The 20,347-nt window shown below is 43.6% G+C and overlaps 2 protein-coding genes across 4 annotated transcripts in view; one reads left to right on the top strand and one right to left on the bottom strand.

Annotated features, from left to right (window-relative positions):
* The window catches only part of LAMC2 (laminin subunit gamma 2), a 91,865-nt gene extending 80,737 nt beyond the window's left edge, over positions 1–11,128 (top strand). The window contains exons 22-23 of the mRNA XM_068239672.1: positions 3,491–3,590; positions 10,637–11,128. Of these exons, the coding sequence (XP_068095773.1) occupies positions 3,491–3,590; positions 10,637–10,890 (354 nt within the window). The 3' untranslated portion in view covers positions 10,891–11,128. The remainder of the gene's footprint in view (positions 1–3,490; positions 3,591–10,636) is intronic.
* The window catches only part of NMNAT2 (nicotinamide nucleotide adenylyltransferase 2), a 182,891-nt gene continuing 173,633 nt past the window's right edge, over positions 11,090–20,347 (bottom strand). For all 3 annotated transcript variants that reach the window (XM_068239673.1, XM_068239674.1, XM_068239675.1), the window contains one exon: positions 11,090–19,251. In XM_068239673.1, coding sequence (XP_068095774.1) covers positions 19,149–19,251 — 103 coding nt within the window. In that variant the 3' untranslated portion in view covers positions 11,090–19,148. The remainder of the gene's footprint in view (positions 19,252–20,347) is intronic.

The raw sequence follows: 20,347 nt of genomic DNA, 5'->3' as shown, positions 1-20,347 counted from the left end.
CAGGTCAAGGAATTCCACCTGCTCCAGGGACTGATTAAACGTGATTTTTATTGGATTCCAATTATTGTTTGCTTTCTCACAGAATTTTCTCAAATCCTCTTCTGTTCCTCTCCATACAAAGAACAGGTCGTCTATAAACCTATTCCACGTAATTATATTCTCGGCTCCCTCTATAAGTAACATTTCCTGTTCCCACTTGGCCATATATATATTTGCTACTGAGGGTGCAAACTTTGCCCCCATGGCACAGCCAGTTTGTTGTAAATAAAATTCCTTATTGTACCAAAAATAATTGTGTGTTAATGCATAATCCAGCAATGCCATAATGAACTCAATCTGCCTGATTTTTAGATCCCCCAATTCCTCTAACGTATCCCTTACTGATTGCATTCCCTCCTGATGTGGGATTACAGTATAGAGGGATGTAACATCACCTGTTACTAGAATGTCACTATCTTTCATTTCCACATGTTGTAATTTCTGTAACAGGTGTGTTGTATCTTTCAGCAGGTGTGGTAGTTGTCTCACAACCCCTTGTAGGAAGTAGTCAATGTACTCTCCTATTCTCTGTGTGAGTGAGCCCACTCCACTCACGATCGGTCTTCCTGGGGGATTTTCGACACTTTTATGAACCTTGGGGTTACAATAAATAACCGGTATTCTGGGGTTAGTGGGTAGCAAATATTTAAGTTCATTTGTATTGATGATGGTTTCCCTTTCCCCTTCTACCAATATGTCTTTGAGTATCATTTTATATTCATAGGTGGGGTTCTTTTTTAATTTTTGATATGTGGATTGATCTCCAAGTAACCTATCCATCTCCCCCTTGTATTGTTGGGAGTTCATTATAACCAGGCCTCCCCCCTTATCTGCCGGCTTTAGAATCAGATCTTTCATCTCTAACAGTTCACTAATTTGTTGGTGAATCTGATTCATATTTTTTTGTTTTTTAATCTCTAGTATTTCTAAGTCTTGCAATATTGCCCTTTTAAAAGTGTCCACTGTGTTCTCTTTTGAGGAGTCCTGAGGGTTAAATAGTGATTTGTTTCTCAGCCCTGTATGTACATACTCTTGAGGAATAGGGTTGGCTCTAGCATTAGGGCCTTCTTTGTTTAAAAAATATTTTCTCTGTGTAATTTTCCTTACATATTTATTGATGTCCAAATATGCCCCAAATTTATTCAATTTTTTGGGGGGGGGCGTAATTGAGGCCTTTATCTAGCAACTTTAGCTGTGGTTTGGTGAGTTGCACCCCACTGATGTTAAAAATGCCACTCTTTTTCATATCCTTCTTCTTTTGTTGCTCTCGTCTACCCCCTCTTGTGCCTCTCCTGTTCTTTTTTCCCCTCCTCCCCATTCTTCTTCCTGATAAATGCTCGGTTTGCGGTTTTGCGATTCAGCCAGCGCAAACGCGCTGGTGGAAAAGGGCCCTTACAGATATCTTCACCACCCAGAGTGGCTTTTAAAGGAGCAGCACCGACTAACATACTTTGTCTATACTTTACATCGGTATTGCCAAGATCGCTCCCTCTGACGAGTACAGAGGTCAAACCCTTTCTTCCTCAACGATTGATTGTTTCGGCCATCACGTGACATGGGTACAGGTTCGCGATTATGCAAATGATGATTATCTACCACGATCACTTGACTTCCTTTTTGCGCCTGTCGCATGACGTCACTTTTACGTGCCTGAAGGGAGATGGATCGGGGAACACTCGTTCCTGAGTCGTCAGGTGAGTATTCAGCTTTAGTCATTAGATCTTATACGTAGTATACAGGGTCTAGGATGTACATTCAAAATACAGTGCAGCAAGTGTGTATGGTGTGCTGTAATGGATAATGGTTAGAGAATTCAGTGATGTCCCACCTTGGTGCCCATTAACAATACAAACCCACAATTGATCGTCTGATTTGATCGGTCATGCCCACTAACAGACTAAAAACGAATCAATTTGATCAATCGATGGAATCGATCTTTTTTTTTCTATCGATCCCAGTAATGTGATTGAATTGGTTATTAGTTTTTCATCCGTTAGTGGGCATGACTACTCTGGTTTAAAAGCATGTCTTGGAATTGGCATTATTTGTAGTGTTCATTTGGATTCTGCAGCTGGCTGTAGCAGTGACTTCCTTTCTAGGTGTGTTCTGGCAAATTCTGCTGTTTCCTTGCATGCTTGTCTGCAATGCATGTTCTGCTATTAAGGACGCCAGTGATAGGACCATGGGTAATTCATGCTTTGCTATCATGTGACTAATGCCTGTGCTTTTTAATGAGTGTTAGAGACCAGGATTGTTGCAGCCAGCTGAGGGATTCCTGGAGGCATTCATGTAACAAAGGCACCCGGTAAAAAGGGTGCCAGACATAGCCGCTATTAGAATATCAATAATATTACCGATATTCTGCTACTCATAGCCTGCAGCACCCTTTTTACTGCTGTTAGCCACTAATTGCTGCAATTAACATGTACAGGTAATGCTATGGCAGTGCCCTTTTTACCAGGCCTGCTGGATAGTGTAATGGTAAAAGTCACCCCGAGCCGCAGCTCAGGACCAAATTTAGATACTTACCTGAAAAGTCTCAGGATCCTATTGAGGCTTCCCTCAGTGCTCCGTTGACCCCTGTCACTGAGTGCCGCTCCACTCTTGACCGGGGCCACACGTACACAAGCAGCTCCTGCATACTGCGCTCAAGCGGCTACTGCACGGCCCCGCTTTAGTAAGATGAGCAGCGCCTCCCCAATATGATTAGCAACAATTCTGTGTCTCTTAACTTCTGGGGGCCGCGTTTAGCGACGGGGGACATCAGAATACAGAGGGAAGCCTCAGTAGGATCCCCCTCTCTTTAGGTAAGTATCTCATTTTGTACCCAAGCTTTGGCTCGGGTATAGAAAGATGCAAGGTGATTAATAGACAAAAATCTACTTACCCGGGGCTTCCTCCAGCCCCTCGCAGTCGTCCTTTGCCCTCGCCGCAGCTCCGCTGGGGGCACAGGACAGCTGCCAGGGGCTGGAGAAAGCCCTGGGTAAGTAGATTTTTTAATTACCTCGGACCTTTCCTTCAAGAGCTCTCCTTCTGACACAGGAGATCTGGGTTCAAATCCCGGCTCTTTATGATTAGTAAGACGTGCTGCCTTACTAAGGAGTCCTTGGGCAAGCCTCCCCAACACTGCTACTGCCTACTGAGTGCCCCCTAGTGGCTGCAGCTCAAGTGGTTTGAGTCCGTCAGGAGAAAAGCTCAATATAAATATTATTTGTCTTTTCTCGCTCCTGGAATACATGTCTGTCTGTGTGTGTGTGGTTGGTTAAATCATTTGCCTGATCTGGGAGTGGCCCTCAGTCTGGTTTATACAGTAAGCATGTCTTGGAATTGGCATTGGTTTGTATTTCATGAAGCTAATAATATACAGAAAGTTTCTTGCTGAAGTCTTTCTCAGTCTTGCTCTTACTCTTGCTCAGTCTTTATTTCTCACACTCTTGTTTTGTATATAAAGATCGCTGCAGGTTCTACAGAAGCGGAGACCCGTGCGGATGGCGCCCTCAATGCTGTCACAACAACGCTGAACGCTCTGGATCACGTGCTCGGCCTGTTAGGCAAGTAATGGGCAGAATCGATTGATGTAAGGTGTCAGTCCGTTCTGCATCATGCGCTGATTGAATTGCAGAACTAATCAGTGTTTTAGCCCAGGCAATATCCTTGCTCCCATTACCAGCACAAGTAACACATTAGAAGCTATTACAGTGGGAGATGTCAGCCTAGCAGGGGTTACACAGAGTCTGCCTGCAGGGGTGGCTCAGCTGTGACTTGCTGCTAAGTGGGTGATGGCTAACATCTCACTAACATCTATCAATGTAGGATGACTTATAGCAAGAAATTCATAATCGTATGCTTTGCAATCAATATCTCCTGTTCTATCCTGCTTCACTTCCCCTGTGTTTGTCTTCTTAACATGCAAGTAAATGATTGTGTGTTTGTCTCTTGTATGCATGACATCAATCAATGTGTGATGATAATGTACTGGGGGAAAAAATGAATATGTAGAACAACTGTATATCACATATAGCTGTAGCACAGGGGTCAAACACAAGGCCCTTCTTGCCATTTTATGTGGCCCTCGAGAGCTTCAAATGTGCATCATTGTAAGCATTAAAGAATGACAGTACACTGCCTTCCCATCCAGAGGAGCACACCGGTGTTACTGGTTAAATCATTGGCCTCAAAGAGAAACTCCAACCAAGAATTGAACTTTATCCTAATCAGTAGCTGATACCCCCTTTTACATGAGAAATAGAATGATTTTCACAAACAGACCATCAGGGGGCGCTGTGTGACTAATTTTGTGCTGAAACCCCTCCCACAAGAGGCTCTGAATACCGCGGTACTCTGGGCAAACTGCCACAATGTAACAATGTTCACAGACAGGAAATGGCTGTTTAAAGCTATCTGTAACAGCCAGAGCAGCTAGAAACAGCTACATAACCTGCCCACAGTAACAATGTCACCATGTAATACATGTCAGAATGTGAATCTGGGAGAGGAAAGATTTTACAATGAGCAAACACTGACTAAATCATTTATACATAATTATTGTAAAAATGAAGCACTTTTTTTTATTCAATTATTTTCACTGGAGTTCCTCTTTAACTCCTGTCTTTAATAACTCTTCTGAGCTGTTTTACAGTTGTCACCATGGTGATATACCGTATATACTCGCATACAAGCCGAATTTTTGACCCCCAAAATGGGGGTCAAAAGTTGGGGGGTCGGCTTGTATGCGAGTCTTCCCTGGTGGTCTAGTGGTGGGTGGGTGGGTGGGTGGGTGGTCCGCGCCCCGCTCCCCCCTCCCCGCTCCCCCCACGGCTGCCGCTGCTAATACCTGTTTAGGCAGCGGCCGCTTCCTAATCCGCGTTCCTCTTCTTAAGTGTCTTCTCAGAGTATCACAGCAGCGCGCCCGGCGCTGCTGCTGTGACGATGCAGGGGGCAGGAAAGAGCGGTTCCCTTGGCAACGGCGATACAGATCGCCGCTATAGGGAGCCGCGCTCTTTCCTGCACTCTACATCGTCACAGCAGCAGCGCCGGGCGCGCTGCTGTGATACTCTGAGAAGACACTTAAGAAGAGGAACGCGGATTAGGAAGCGGCCGCTTCCTAAACAGGTAATAGCAGCAGCGGGGGGCGTGGGGGGCGGAGCACTACCTACCTATGCTGGGCACTAAACTGGGCACTATACTGGCTAAACTGGGCACTATACTGGCTAAACTGGGCACTATACTAGCTAAACTGGGCACTATACTAGCTAAACTGGGCACTATACTGGCTAAACTGGGCACTATACTGGCTAAACTGGGCACTATACTGGCTAAACTGGGCACTATACTAGCTAAACTGGGCACTATACTGGCTAAACTGGGCACTTTACTAGCTAAACTGGGCACTATACTGGCTAAACTGGGCACTTTACTAGCTAAACTGGGCACTATACTAGCTAAACTGGGCACTATACTAGCTAAACTGGGCACTATACTGGCTAAACTGGGCACTATACTGGCTAAACTGGGCACTATACTGGCTAAACTGGGCACTATACTAGCTAAACTGGGCACTATACTGGCTAAACTGGGCACTTTACTAGCTAAACTGGGCACTATACTGGCTAAACTGGGCACTTTACTAGCTAAACTGGGCACTATACTAGCTAAACTGGGCACTATACTAGCTAAACTGGGCACTATACTGGCTAAACTGGGCACTTTACTAGCTAAACTGGGCACTATACTAGCTAAACTGGGCACTATACTGGCTAAACTGGGCACTATACTGGCTAAACTGGGCACTATACTGGCTAAACTGGGCACTATACTAGCTAAACTGGGCACTATACTGGCTAAACTTGGCACTATACTAACTAAACTGGGCACTTTACTAGCCATACTGGGGCACTATACTAGCTAAACTGGGCACTATACTAGCTAAACTGAGGCACTACCTACCCATACTGGGCGCTATACTGGCTATACTGGGCACTATACTGGCAATACTGGGCACTTTACTAGCTATACTGGACACTACCTACCTATACTGGGCACTATACTAGCTATACTGGGACACACTGGGGGGCTGCACCAATCCAGCATTTCCTACCCCCGGCTTATATGGGGGTCAATCATTTTTCCCTGTTTTTTCAGGGAAAAGTTGGGGGGTCGGCTTATATGCGGGTCGGCTTATATGCGAGTATATACGGTAATTGTGATAACTGTAAAACAGCTCTGAAGAGTTATTAAAGACAGGAGTTAAGCTTAGTGAATTGAGGCCAATGTCAGTTTGGGCCTAGAAGCAGCAACAACCCATGGTGACCCCCTGCGAAATTAGCATATGGCCCCCTCCTAAGATCCTACACACACACACACCTACCTTTCCCCCCATTACCTTCTCCCCACATAGCAGAGTAGCAGAGCTGTGCCTACAGGTGCCTGATGATGAAAAGGTGGCTCACCCCCCTCCCCGATTGCCTCCCTCCTTTTTTTCCTATGCAGAGTCCTGAGCACTGGCGTAACAATAGGGCCTGCAGGCAGCCCCTGCTCCCCCGCACGGGGCCGTTTTGTGGGGGCTGGAGGGGTGGCAGCATGAGGGGAAAGCCGTGGCGCTCCCCTCCAGCTTAAAGAAGTGTCCGTGGGCAGCGTGAACAGCGGCGAGCAGATACATACCTTCCGTGCGCTCCACCAGCCTGCGTTCCTCTCGCTAGCCTCTGACGCAACTTCCGGTATAACAGGAAGTCGCGTCAGAGGTTAGCGAGAGGAACGCACTAGCTGGAGCGTACGGAAGGTATGTATCTGTTTGCTGCTCGCCGCTGTTCGCGCTGCCCACGGACACTTCTTTAAGCTGGAGGGGAGCGCAGAGGGGAGAGCCCCGAGGTGAGGGAGAGGGGGGGAACTTCCCCTCTCCCCGCCAACTGTGGCCACGGCTTTCCCCTCATGCTGCCACCCCTCCAGCCCTCACAAAAGGGCCCAGAGCGGGCCCCAGGGAGGGGGGGGGGGCCCGCTCTGAAAATCTGCAGGGGGGGCCCGGTGGGGCCTAGTGTAAATGAGAGGTTACTCACCCAGGTCTCGGCATTCCACTTCAGTCAGGGGCACCTCTAGCTACTTAATACTAAGGATAGCGCTGGCTACCTAATGCTAACGGACACCTGTAGCTACCTATGACGAGCAAAGGAAGTAAGGCAGAAGTGAAAGCTTGACCAGGCAGCACCCTTGCGGTGCACTTTGGTGGGGATTTGCAGGTTCATGGAGGGGGAAGTCTAGGGTGCCAGGACATCTGTGCCTATAGACTCCTGTGAGGTAAAACTGGGCCTGCGTGAGGCTGTCAGAAAGGTTAGAGGAGACCCAACACAGCACTAGAGCAGTGAATATTAAACAACTCCACTGCACCACTCTTCAGAAGGGGAGGAGCACCCCCTCCACTCATCATAGTTAGGCCACTTTTTTTGAGACAGTTTGGCCCACGACTTAGACTTTGTTTTAGATTTTGGTCCCTTACATCACAGTTCCCCAACCCTGTCCTCAAGGCCCACCAACAGTACATGTTTTGCAGGAAACCACAAACATGCACAGGTGAGGTAATTAGTGTCTCAGCAGAGCTGATTAACTACCTCTGTGGATTTCCACAAAACATGCACTGTTGGTGGTCCTTGAGGACAGGGTTGGGGACAGGCTTACATGATTAAGTTTGACACCCAAGAGCTATAGCATCTGTACAGACATAGACACATGTTTCTCTCAAATGGGTTTCTTTAGAAAATTGGATTTGAATTATTTAGGTTTATTGATGCATGCTTTCCCATTGCCACCTACAATTACTGCACTTATTTTGAACATATCTCTGATTAGCCGAGTTTGTCCCCCTTTTCTTTCAGGTAGTATGGTTAAAGTTTTAGCCCATCCCCCTAACTCATACGTGTAAAAGGGAACCTAACTCAAGGTGAAAATAAACTGATGAAATAAACAATTGCATCTATCTTCCTACTCCTTCAAATTATTATGATTATTTTTTATTTTAGAATCCCATAGTTTTTTTTCTGTGTATCTATTGAAAAAAAAAAAAGTACAGTATGTTTAATGTTGTAATGTCTCATCACAGTCTTTCAGTGGCCCAGAAGCTAAAATATGCAAATTATTGACCTTTTTATCCCTACCTTGCACTCAGAAGCTATTCTTTTCCAGAAAAGAGATTAATGGCTGTAATTCCTTATCAGTGAAGTTTGCTATAGTCTATGTCCTGACTGGAGAGAAAATGTCACTTGCATACCTGATTTTTAATTATTTCTGGTAGAAAAAGAAGAAACGGAACACAGCAAAGTTATGTGTGCGCTTGGCACTGTACATACACATGTCTATCTCATCATGTCACATGTCATCTCGGGTACCCTTTAACTGCTATGTCAGCCTATTTTTCATTTTAAAATCTATCTCAACCTAATGCTACATACATATTTTCAAGTTCTGTCATCTGGAATGATGTGAATAGATTGTTATGGGCAACAATTTTGGAATGAGTACTGTACAGACACGCTGCTGCTCACCTCTCAGGCAAGCAGCTTGTTCTCTTCTTTATAAAGTGGAGGATAAACGAGCAGCACCTCTAAACTACTTTCAATTCTTGGCTGAGGACCTCAGGAATGATCATTATGTACACAAGTCTAGGGTGTTAGGAGAGTATACCTGCACAATACATACTCTGATATCTTTAGTACTGTATATAATCCCATATAAGCCTAATTTTTCAGCACAAAAAGTGTGCTGAAAAGTTACCCCGTCTGCTTATTTGCGAGTCAGTTGAGCAGAATGGATGGTGGAGCAGGTTTTGTTACTGGCACAGGAGTGTAAGGATCTTGCACTAGTAATCCTGTTCTTGCCAGTTGGCCCCTTGCTGTGTCTGTGGCCCCATGCCCTGTAACATGGTGTGCAGAGTGCTCTACCTGTGTCCCCTGGCTTGTGGAGCAGAGCGTGCCAGCAACGTGTCAGTGTCTCATATCTATGATGCCATGTAGTGGCGTCCTGAGACACAGCTATATCATCCTTGTGGCACATCTGGCTATGGGGAGGGATGCTGACTTGTACTGGGGGCACATCTTGCTACTGTGGAGGTGGTTATACTGGGGAGGATACTTATATGCAAGTCAATCACTTTTTCCTGGTTTGTAAAGGAAAAGTGGGTACCTCGGCTTATACATGGGTCGGCTTATATGCAAGTATATATGGTACTTACAGAGTTACTGACAGAGGCCTGAGTAACAGTGTGTGTCCAAGAAGCAGGTCATCAGAGATCACAACTTATGTTGCAATCATGGCCTGGATGCATTGACAATTCACTTGTATTATGTGGTGAAGGTTTAAAAACCTACTTGGGTCAAACTGGATTACATCAGGACTGCTGAATTAGCACTTACATTGCTGATTGCTGTCACATGCTCTCAGGTACATTTTCATTCAGAGCTAGTCCTGCTGGTGCTGGGGCCATGTTTGGTGCGTGATGCTATCTTCTTTGGCACTTCTATCATTTCTCTGTCTTTCAGTTAGTAATAACTAATACCTGTAATAGAAACCCTCTTCTCAATGCCTTTCCCTACATCCCAATATAGCATTAACCCCTTTCTGATGCCTAACCTTAACCTAATGTAATCTTAAAGTGGACCCAAATTAAAAATACAAGATTTCAGAAATAAAATCTATTTTCTAAATTATAATAATAAATGGCAGCCTTTTTTTCAGCTGCATGATGACAAATAAAAAATATTTTACATTTATTGGAGAAACCCCTCCCTTCCTTTCAAATTGCCCGGACAGGATCCGGCAAACTGGTGGAGTAGATGGTGTCCAGCAAAGGAGGAATTGCTAATGGCTGCCACCTGTATAACCCTGGTTATGAAAAGAGAAGGGTGAAAAGCATGCACTGAAATGCTCATAGGCTTGAAGGAGTATTTTGAATTAAAAAAATGTTTGGTTTGGGTCCGCCTTAACTACACTATCATCAACAGTAAACCCCACTCGCTTTACCAAAACAACGCCTAACACTAACCAACACTCACCTTTTGTCACCCTCACCTCAGGCACCAAATCATAACACTTCTGGTGATACTAACCCCCCCCCCCCCCCCCCCCCCGACCAAAATGGTTAACCTTAACCCTTCTTATTGCTGTTGCTTACAATAGATATACTGAATCTCATAGGAGATTCTTAACATTTCCTTTATTCTTTCCTAAAACACTCCCTTTAAAGCATCTATACATTCCGGCCAGCCTCCCTACCCATTTGTATACTATTATGGCAGTTGGACTGAGCAACTGTCATTCAGCATGCTTTTGAAAATAAAGAAAACACAGAGAATCCTCCCTGAGGAGATGGACTAGTCCAAAACCTGAGAGGTCAGATCTGCCAGGTTTTTACAACCTACTGTGATAGCAACATAGGAAAAAATTAATTTATATTGTATTGTATTCTCATCAAAACTTACATTTTATATATACACATATATATATTTTTTTTTTTTGGGGGGGGGGGGGGGTTGCGATACTGGTCCTTTAAGACAGCTGTGCCTTGCATGTGTTATTATACAGCACTGAACTGAACTGTCACTGTTCTATGCAGACCAGCCCCTGGAAGGAAGTGAGGAAAGGTTGAGCGATCTAGAAAATAGCATGAAGACGGCTCGGACTCAAGTCACTCAGCGTCTCAGGCCAGCTTTAGAAGAATTGGAGATGTCAGCTAAGCTTCAGAAACAGAGGATTCTCAGCCTGGATCAAGAAATCCGACAAGCCTTGATTGACATCCAAAACCTGCGGGATATCCGTGATACACTTCCGCCCGGGTGCTACAATACAGCTCCTATTGAAAGGCCTTGAACCCACACAGAACAAGATGGATGCCGCATTGCCCATAACTGGTCAGGCTCCCCATTGGCTGTGTGCAAGAACTGCTTTGCACATGTGAATAAAGACATTATGTTGGACGTTCCTGAGACAGGACTCAAAACTGATGGGTGCTCATAAGGACGCAGGACTGTGAAATGTCTGTCATAGAACCTTTTGCCATAAATTGACATTGTATGTTTTATATTTATTTATTAATAAAGTTAATTGAACACCACCATTCATGTTCTGATGACACCATGCCTGTTTTTAGCAATGTAAAGCCTTTATTGATAAAACAGCAACAAGAGAATGAACAAAACCCATTACACTACTCAAAGAAATGTTCTCTCAGCCTTGGCCAACGCAGTGGTTACGCAGCACTAGTTAACATTACACATTACATGTAAATTCATCTGGTAACCATGGTTCCACCTTTGTGCGATGTTTATTGAATGCCTGAATATTTATTTGTCTGCTACAGGCAGGGAAATAAACAAGGTATGAACTCAGGAATGGGTCAGGTGACCTAAATCAGATACTCCATGACGTGTTTCTGAAGAGAGTTCTCTTAATTTCTTGTCTTGGTTTACACTTAAGAGATTCAGCTTCCTCCTTCCCTTTCCCAGAGTAAATTTTTCATACACCAATTTGGAGACACTGCTACTTGCATTGCAGGTGGCAATATACTTGCATTGCAGGTGGCAATATCACTGACTACGTAGTTTTGTCAATAATCATTTATGGGAGACAGACTTCTGAGAAGGAAAACAGCAAGTTGACCTCAGGAGTAGGCATTAGCTGGACAGGAAGTGAGGTTACATTTCCCAGAAGAGACCGAGGTAGAAATACAATGCTGACGGAACTTCTAACATTTCCTCACGCTATCCATGCCTTGAATTGCAACTACAGCCAAGATTTAATTTTTTTGTTACTGGATTTTGTGATAAGGATTTCAAATCTACGTTAGTTGATTATGTATTCATCTCTCTTGTTTTATTTTTTTCAGGTCCTAGGTAAAGGGTTACTGCAAACAGGAACGCAAGTGAGGTCTCGCCAATATGGGCAGCTATAAAATTCTTTGATTATCATGACTGAACATCTGTGATGTTTCTAATGCTGTCTTTGATCCCTTTGAGGTCATTTTTTTTCCTGTCCCAATGTCGTGGCCAAAATTACAGGAAGTGTAGGTGGATTACCTTAACGGACAAAAACAGCAATACAAATCATGCAGATTTCAAACTCTCTAAAGCCCCACTCTATCCAAAATTATAATAAAGCTTTGGCTGAAGTTGCACTTTAATCCGGTTCTCACCCTAACTATACCATATACTGCACAATCCAAATGACCACAGTCAGTTGACTGTCAATGTAACAGCCTATGGGCAATTAGCTACTTTGCTCCTTCTCTGATGTTTCCAAAGGGCAGGTAGGACCAATATACACAGCACACGTTCTATTATTTAAAATGCCCTATAGTTGGTTGGATGTTTGAGGTGAACACTGTTGCTCTTCAGTGCACATCTCCACTTATATTGGCACCAGAAACAGAGCTATATGAAACCTGGGATTTGCATCAATGTGAAAACTGCAGCCTACACCCACTCTGCCTGACATCTTCAATACACTTTTCCCTATAAATCCATCTAGCTAAGAACTGTTTCCACTTTGTATTGGGAATTTTTGTAGAGTAGTATCACAGAGGCGCCAACAAGAGTAAAAAGAAGTAGAGGGAAGTTGGTGGACTGACCTCCCTCGTGGAAAGAAAAAACAGAGGCGCTTAGCCAGGATATTGACCCGACTTTGTACCCTCCAAACTATTGCCTGATGAAGCGGGATAGTGAGCCTTGGAGCTTTTAAATAAGTTACTTTGTATTTTGAGTAACATCCCATTGTCCGTTTTTTTCTTTCCATGAGGGAGGTGAGTCCACCAACTTCTCCCTTTTTAGACAGCTTTTAATTGTTTTTACTCTGGTGCCTCTGTGATACTACTCTACAAATTGTCTAGTCCACCGTTGGTGGAGGGGTGTATCCCCACTTCTTCCTGTCTACAGAGAGCGACTTCTTATACCTGAGTGGGGTCAGGTTATAATTCTCCACATCTGCCTATCCAGTTGTTGCCTTTGTGGCGACCTAAGTTTGTGAGTATAACCATTGCTTTGTTGTGCACCATACAACTTGCCACTGAGATACTACGGTATATTGGGCTCTCGGTTTCTTTTGTGTTTTCTTCAAGCTTGTATTGGGACTTATGCAGAATGATAATATTGTGTAATGTTCCTTACACAAAGCCAAGGTAGTGATGGAAAGACGTTTGTACTGTAGGCTAGGGTGGCATAAAGTTGAGTGAGCTTCAGCTGGCTCTCTACATCTACACACTGATTTCCAATACAGTAGATAACAGATTCTGGGCACCAGTAAGATTGCAAGGCAAAACACAGTTTTATTCCATCCTCAATGCAAACAGATATATAGGCAGTGTGAGCAGCCTGACAGCCATTTCATGGGTAACAGTAGTGGCTGGATAGTGCACTGGTTTAGGGCACTGCCTTTGACATGGGAGACCAGGGTTGGAATCCTGGCTACTATCCAGTAAGGAGTTCAAGGCAAGACTCCCTAACACTGCAGGGTGGCCTCTTGATCCTGCCCTTAGTGGCTGCTGCTCTTGAGCGTATTGAGTCCAACAGGAGAAAAGAGCTATACAAATGTTCAGATTATTATTACAGCAGCTTCCTCAGAGACCATACATTTGATGTTGGTCTCTAAATGCCGAAACGGCTGTCAGGCTGCTCACACTGCCTAGATATCTGTTTGCATTGAGGATGGAATAAAAACGGTGTTTTGCATTGCAACCTTACTAGTGCCTGGAATCTTTTCCCTACTGTATTAGAATTGACTTGTGTTGGTGTCCAATATCCCTCAATTGGCTGCCCGGTCAGCATCTAGTGCCGGCTTACACTTTGTCTTACTCCTAGTGTACACCCAGACTGAGAAGATTTTCTGAAACCAGACTATGGTTTTGTCTTCCTGTCTCAAGTAACTTGTAAGTGTCGTTTAGAATTTGTGCTGTCTGTGATGTTTGTGTTCCAGTGAGTTCCTTACAGGGATATATGAAGGATGACCTTCTGTATAGAGGAAGAGCAGCAAACAGCCCCATCCTGACTTGCCAACAGCAAAGGAAGTGCTGGGATAACTCCATAACTAGCAAAGGTGGCTACAGATAAACCTAAGGCTTTGGCTTGTGTCCTACCTTAAAGGCCACACTGATCAAAACAGAGGACCTTTGACATACAGGAAACCTAGACTTCAGCATGGTCAAGTCATGATTTGACCAAGGCCATGATTGCAGGGCTAATGAGTCCCACACTGTGTAGTCCATACTAGAGGCCTGCACACTCTTCACTTGAAGAAATAGCAAAATACTGTAAGAGTAAAGACACCCTTGGTACTAATTTATTGGTAGTTGAAGCTACAGCTAGCTTTTCATAATAGCATTTCCATAGTTTTCAGTTAAGAAAATTTGGTACACAGCACACATATCAGATAAAACCAATAGAATCACAGTTGAACCAGCTAACTACTAAGATTTTCACAGATGATATACAAAATGTTGAAGGGCTGTGGAGTATATAGCATCAAAATGCCTCCTATTAGTTTTGCATTGGATAAAGAGGGCAAAAGAAATGCTTGTGTCTGTGGTCCTTACAGAACTACTTAGCAGTATTTTCTTCTGGTTATAAACAGCACAGCGCCAGATCCCCAGAGGGTGCCTTTAGACCTTAAATAACTGTAACTTTACAAGCAGAACTCAGCATACACTGATGCTTGATAGTTTTTCTTAAAACACGATAAATACTTAACATTTATATTGTACTTTTCTCTTGGCGGACTCAAAGGGCTTTAGGGTTCCAGCCAGGAGCATTAGGGAGTCTTACTTTTTTACATATTGGTTCAAGCTGGGATTCAAACCCTGGTCAAAAACTTGAACCCTACATCAAAGTCAACACCCTTAAAGTCAATTGGAACTTTTTTTTTTTTTAAAAAAAAGAAAAAGCCTGATACTTACCTAAGGAGAGGGAAGGCTCTGGTTACTATAGAGCCTTCCCTCTCCTATCCTGGTGCCTGTTCCAGCGTTGGCTCCCCTAAGCAGTAATTGACTACATTAGTCAAAAACTGCTCTCTCCGCCGTCGAAGGGAGGCTTTGAAAGTCTTCAGGATCCCGAGTGCTCCTGAAGACGGCCGATCCATACTGCGCTTGCGCAGGCACCCTCTCTCGCACGCTCCCACGTACACAGTATGGAGCCACCTGTCTTCGGAAGGACTTGGCTCCTGAAGACTTCTGAAGTAACCCACAGCAGGGGATTCAAATGGGGGAGCCAGCGCTGCACTGAGGGCATCAGGAGAGGAGAGGGAAGGCTCAATAGGACCCAGACCCTTCCCTCTCCTTGGGTATCTGTTTTTTTTTTTAAAGACTCCGATTAGCTTCAAAGTGTCAAACACCACCCATGTCCGCCTGTCACACCTAACAGCTGTACATAGATTTTCCAGCATCCGTGACTACAATGTATAGACCAGGCAGCTGAGAGCAAGTAAAACAGAGGACCAGGGGGTGCACAGCATTTCCATTGCGTATGTTCCTATTCAGATGCTTTGTATCGTGTTAAAGAAACAAAGCAAGCAGCAGTTTACAATGTTGCCAAGGCTGCCCTTGGCTAGAAGAGAGTACAATGAGACTCTGATTGAACAGTTCCATAAATTACCAAATTTGAGTGGCATCATGAAACAGACAGTTTAGTTGCCTTTGGTAGAATGACATTCATATTATAGATCTGCATTAGGTCAGAGAAACACATAAAATAACCAACACTGGCTACTCTGATGCATGTAACCAGGGTCAATGCAGAATACATGAACATATCGACATGCAATGGTTTCCTGCTGCCACTAGGGGAATGCACTGACAACCATTCTTGTATGGAGAGAGGGCTTTGTAACTTCGTACACAGATACCCACTGCAAATCCTGGGTTAGTTCCAAGTGTTTTAATTAGACCTTTTACAGTGGCTGCCTAAAATTACATTGTTGCTTGTAAAATAATAAAACAAAAAACACATGGTAAGATTTTCATTAGCAAGTTCATTCAAAGTGTACCTCCTGTTCCATAGTAACTTTAGTGCCCGTGGATTAAAGAACTTTCAAAACAATGTATGCTCATCTGTCCCAGCAACCATTGTTCTGGAATCCTACTGTTAATAGTCACTAGGTATGATCAATGAGATGCAAATAATTCTGAGTTGGTGCAGGATTATGCAAATTTTATAAGCAAATCTATGCAGCTCGAGGCTAAGTGCACACACAGCATAAACACCAGCTTTGCGTAAAACGCTGCAGTTTATGCACCAATGTTACTCAATGGGCTGCATAAAAAAACGCATGGGTATGTGTTTGATCTTTGGCGTTTATAAAATCACTCGTTTTGTTGCATATTATGCATGAACGCATCAAAAACGTACATAATGAGAGTCGATGGAAACGCAATGTATTGCATTTTGTATGCTTTTTTTAAATAAGGATTTCTGATGTGTTTCCGCTTTCTATTCTTAGTGATTCTTCTTCTTAGTGATTTGGATAAATGTAAATATAAAACGCATACAAAATGCATATGCGTTTTATATTTGCGAACCGCAAACTCATTAAAACGCATGCAAAACGCTTAAAAATGCATCTGCATAAAAAACCTGCAAACGCACACAACATTAACATAAAACATGACATAAAACGCAGCTTTTCATGTTATGTCATGTGTGCACCTATCCTGAAAATGGACCAATTGAATTACACCTTGATGCAGGATTATGCAAATTTGGTGTACATATTTATACAGCATGAAAATGGTTGAAAAGGTGTAATGCAACTTCAAGTTGCATAGATTTGCTTAGAAAAAGTTGCATAATCCTGCATCAATTGAGAATTATTTACATCTCATTGACCATCGTTAGTGATCATTGGTCTGCCTAATAGGCAGTTAGGTGTTCAGAGAAGGGCAGTTTGGTAAAGCTCATATCATCTGTTGTTAAGGGGAGCCTAAAACAATATTCCCATCTCAACAAGCTCTACTATACAACCTCTACTGGCACGATAATCTTTATGGTACCCCAAGAGCAACATAGGTCAGAGTTTGTATTTTACCATTGGTCTGATTCCAAGCACACAAGCTACTGTATATATCTCCGTGGATCCATATGAACAAATCTGGTGCTAGTGACAAACAGTATACCTGATAAGGTTGCTTATTCAAATGTGCCCATATAGAGTAAGCCATTCATTTCCCGAGGCATGGTAAAATCAGTATATTAGCTGGATAACAGATTCCTACTTTGCATAGCTGAACATCTTACATCCAAAGACTCAGCTGTTGCCCAGATACAGGAACTTGCTGAATTTAGCAGTGTGCTGAAAGCAGCAGAGTGGCGAGGCTGGAAGAGGAAAGAACCCGTTTGTAGAGAGCTGCTACCAAAAAGGACGTTAAAAGGGAAACTGAAGTTCGATTAATTTCATTTTAAGCAATACCAGTTGTTTGGCTGTCCTGCCTGTAATGTTTTTAGCCATAGACCCTGAACAAGCATGCAGATCAAATGTTTCTGGTCTCCGATTAAGACACTACTGATGTCGGAGTGATCAGCAGGACTGCGAGAAAACTGGTAATGTTTGAGGCCCCTTTTACACTTACCGCATTGCGTTGGTCTCTACTACCTCACCTTGTTGCAAGGGCCATTAAAGCCAACGGAGCCTGACACTCTTCCTACAATTGGACGTAAGTGCTTCAGCTGACACAGAAGCTGCAGTCCGTTACCGCGCATCCCAAGCAATGAAAGTCAGTGTTAACATGCACATTTTTACATTTTGGTGCATTTACGGGGGAAAAAAGATGCCGATATTCAGATTACGTACTTTCTGTTCAGCATCATACATGTGACTGATGGGTTTTTAAAGGCAGGTTGCCTCCAATTTCCCTGCCGCATATACTAAAGTGTGCATAATGGTGCGTTGCGATAGCCATTTTGGCACTCACAAATTGCATCACACCAACTGCTAAAAGGACCCTTTAAGGAAATAAATATGGCAGCCTCCATACACCTCTCGCTTCAGGTTCCCTTTAATACTGATTTTTACAGGTCCATTCTCTGATAAAGAAATGATATTTGCATATTCAGTGAGTCCTTTTATTTAGAAAACAACTGAGTGTTGAACACAAAGATTTCAACTATGCAAACAGCAGTATGTTTTACCACTAATGCACGCTGACTTCATCTCGGAGGGAAAGTGTCTGTTTTACTTAAAATGGCCTTTGTAGAGAGATTACAGATCGTTGATGCTTTTATTTGGTTAGAACTCTTTCAGAAAGCTTCCCCCTAGTAAGAACCCCTATAAGATTGCAGAATATTGCATGCCTTTTCTCCTGCACTGGAGTTTAATAAAGGTTATAAAGATAACACCATGGAGACAGAAGCCCAGCAAGACATGCTAAGTGCGTGCACGATGCTATGGAGGTGATGCAGCAATGCCCCCTAGTTCCTGATAACCACAGCCCTCAAAAGGTAGAGACAGAGAAAAGTCAGGGCTAGAGTCATTCACCCCAAATATTAGCAGTAAAAGAGATAATGTGAACTGTTAAAAGTATGTGTGATATATACACAACCCCCCTACCCTTCCCTTCAACAAAAAAAGGGGAACCACTATACACCCATTCAGTGGATCATTATGCACAAGGCACTAAATGGGTTTATTGATACCCCCAATTCCCTCCCAAACAGAGTAAATATACAATGGTTCTAATGTTTAAACACACCAGAAAAGAACACCATCCCAGGCACTCCATTCACTAGTACAGTGAGTGCTCTCTCACCTTGGGCTTTGGAGTGAGAAGATCTCAAAGAGTACTTGTCAGTCATAAAAAGACATGTATGACATTCTGTAAACTGAACTAACATTTAGCCCATTAATCCAGTGACATCACTGTGGCTAATGCCAAGTGAGCTGATTGGCTGTCTACCTGGTAACAAATGGTTGCCTTTATAGTGACCGGTACCCCTTAAGTAAATGAATAAGGCAGAGAGGTGAGGTGGGCAGTAATGAGTGGGGTAAAAGAGGTATCATGATCTGTGAGGAGTGGTGAGTACTGAGGAATAACACATTTTATTGTGATGATGAGGCTGAGCAGACAGCCACACCCCATGAGGGAACGAGCAGGGTCACCCTGAGGTGTTAATATAAAGCTGACTTTTCAGGACATAGTCAATGACAGGTTGTGTCAGGTAATCCACCACATGTCCATCTCCGTGCTGCAAGGCCAACCTGCAGAAAAACAGGAAACGTAAGCGGACGCCACCTAAAAGGACATTTCCATAGGTAGACAGAATCAGTCATATATCCATACCATAAGCAAATCCTCCCTTAATTTGAAAAATTTACCAACAGAAACATGGAAGGTGTCACAGCTGAGCGATTTTTTTCTCAAAGTTACTGGTTCACTCACTTTTCATGCTTATGGTAACAGAGAGCTGGGACTAACCTAACTTTGATAAAACAAAGTCAGGGAGTACTGTAAGACAGGGCTTTTTAACCCTGTCCTCAAGTACCACCAACAGTGCATGTTTTGTGGAAATCCACAGAGGCAGTTAATCAGATCTGCTGAGACACTAATTAAGGAAAGGCGGGGGGAAAGGCTGTGCATCCCTAAACACATGTTGCAATTGAAGGGTTAATCGCACAGGCATACACCGCCTCCGCCAGACTGAAAAATGCATGCCCTCCATCCAAGACAAGTGCTAACATTTATTAAACTAGGAGGAACTTTAGCTTCCAATATGGTTTGCATGCAAAGTATATTATACTAGACACTTGCGCCATGGTGAGGCAAACCTCCGGGCAAGTGGAGGCAAACCTCCGGGCAAGTGACCTAACCTAAATTTACAACCTTGGGAGCAGCTAAGCAAAGAAATGTGTAACTTACATTTGGTTGAACAGCGAGGAGAACGCCAGCGCATACCACTAAGGCTGCATCTGAAATGACCACCAGCTCAGTGTGAAGCACCTAATAGATTTTCTGCACACTTTGCGTTCAATTCAGATGCAAATCATTTGCAAATCTGCTACTACTTATTATGCAAACAGGAAACTCAGGAGGAGGGGCTGGGAGCAGCTAACCAGACAGTTACATAGTTACAAAGTTAAGGAAAGGTGGGGGAAAGGCTGCGCATCCCTAAACACATGTTGCAATTGAAGGGTTACTCGCACAGGCATACACCGCCTCTGCCAGACTGAAAAATGCATGCCCTGCATCCAAGACAAGTGCTAACATTTATTAAACTAGGAGGAACTTTAGCTTCCAATATGGTTTGCATGCAAAGTATATTATACTAGACACTTGCGCCACGGTGAGGCAAACCTC

The sequence above is a fragment of the Hyperolius riggenbachi genome, chromosome 6, assembly GCF_040937935.1.
Source record: "Hyperolius riggenbachi isolate aHypRig1 chromosome 6, aHypRig1.pri, whole genome shotgun sequence".
Taxonomy (NCBI): domain Eukaryota; kingdom Metazoa; phylum Chordata; class Amphibia; order Anura; family Hyperoliidae; genus Hyperolius; species Hyperolius riggenbachi.
This window is presented reverse-complemented; position numbering and strand designations above follow the sequence as displayed.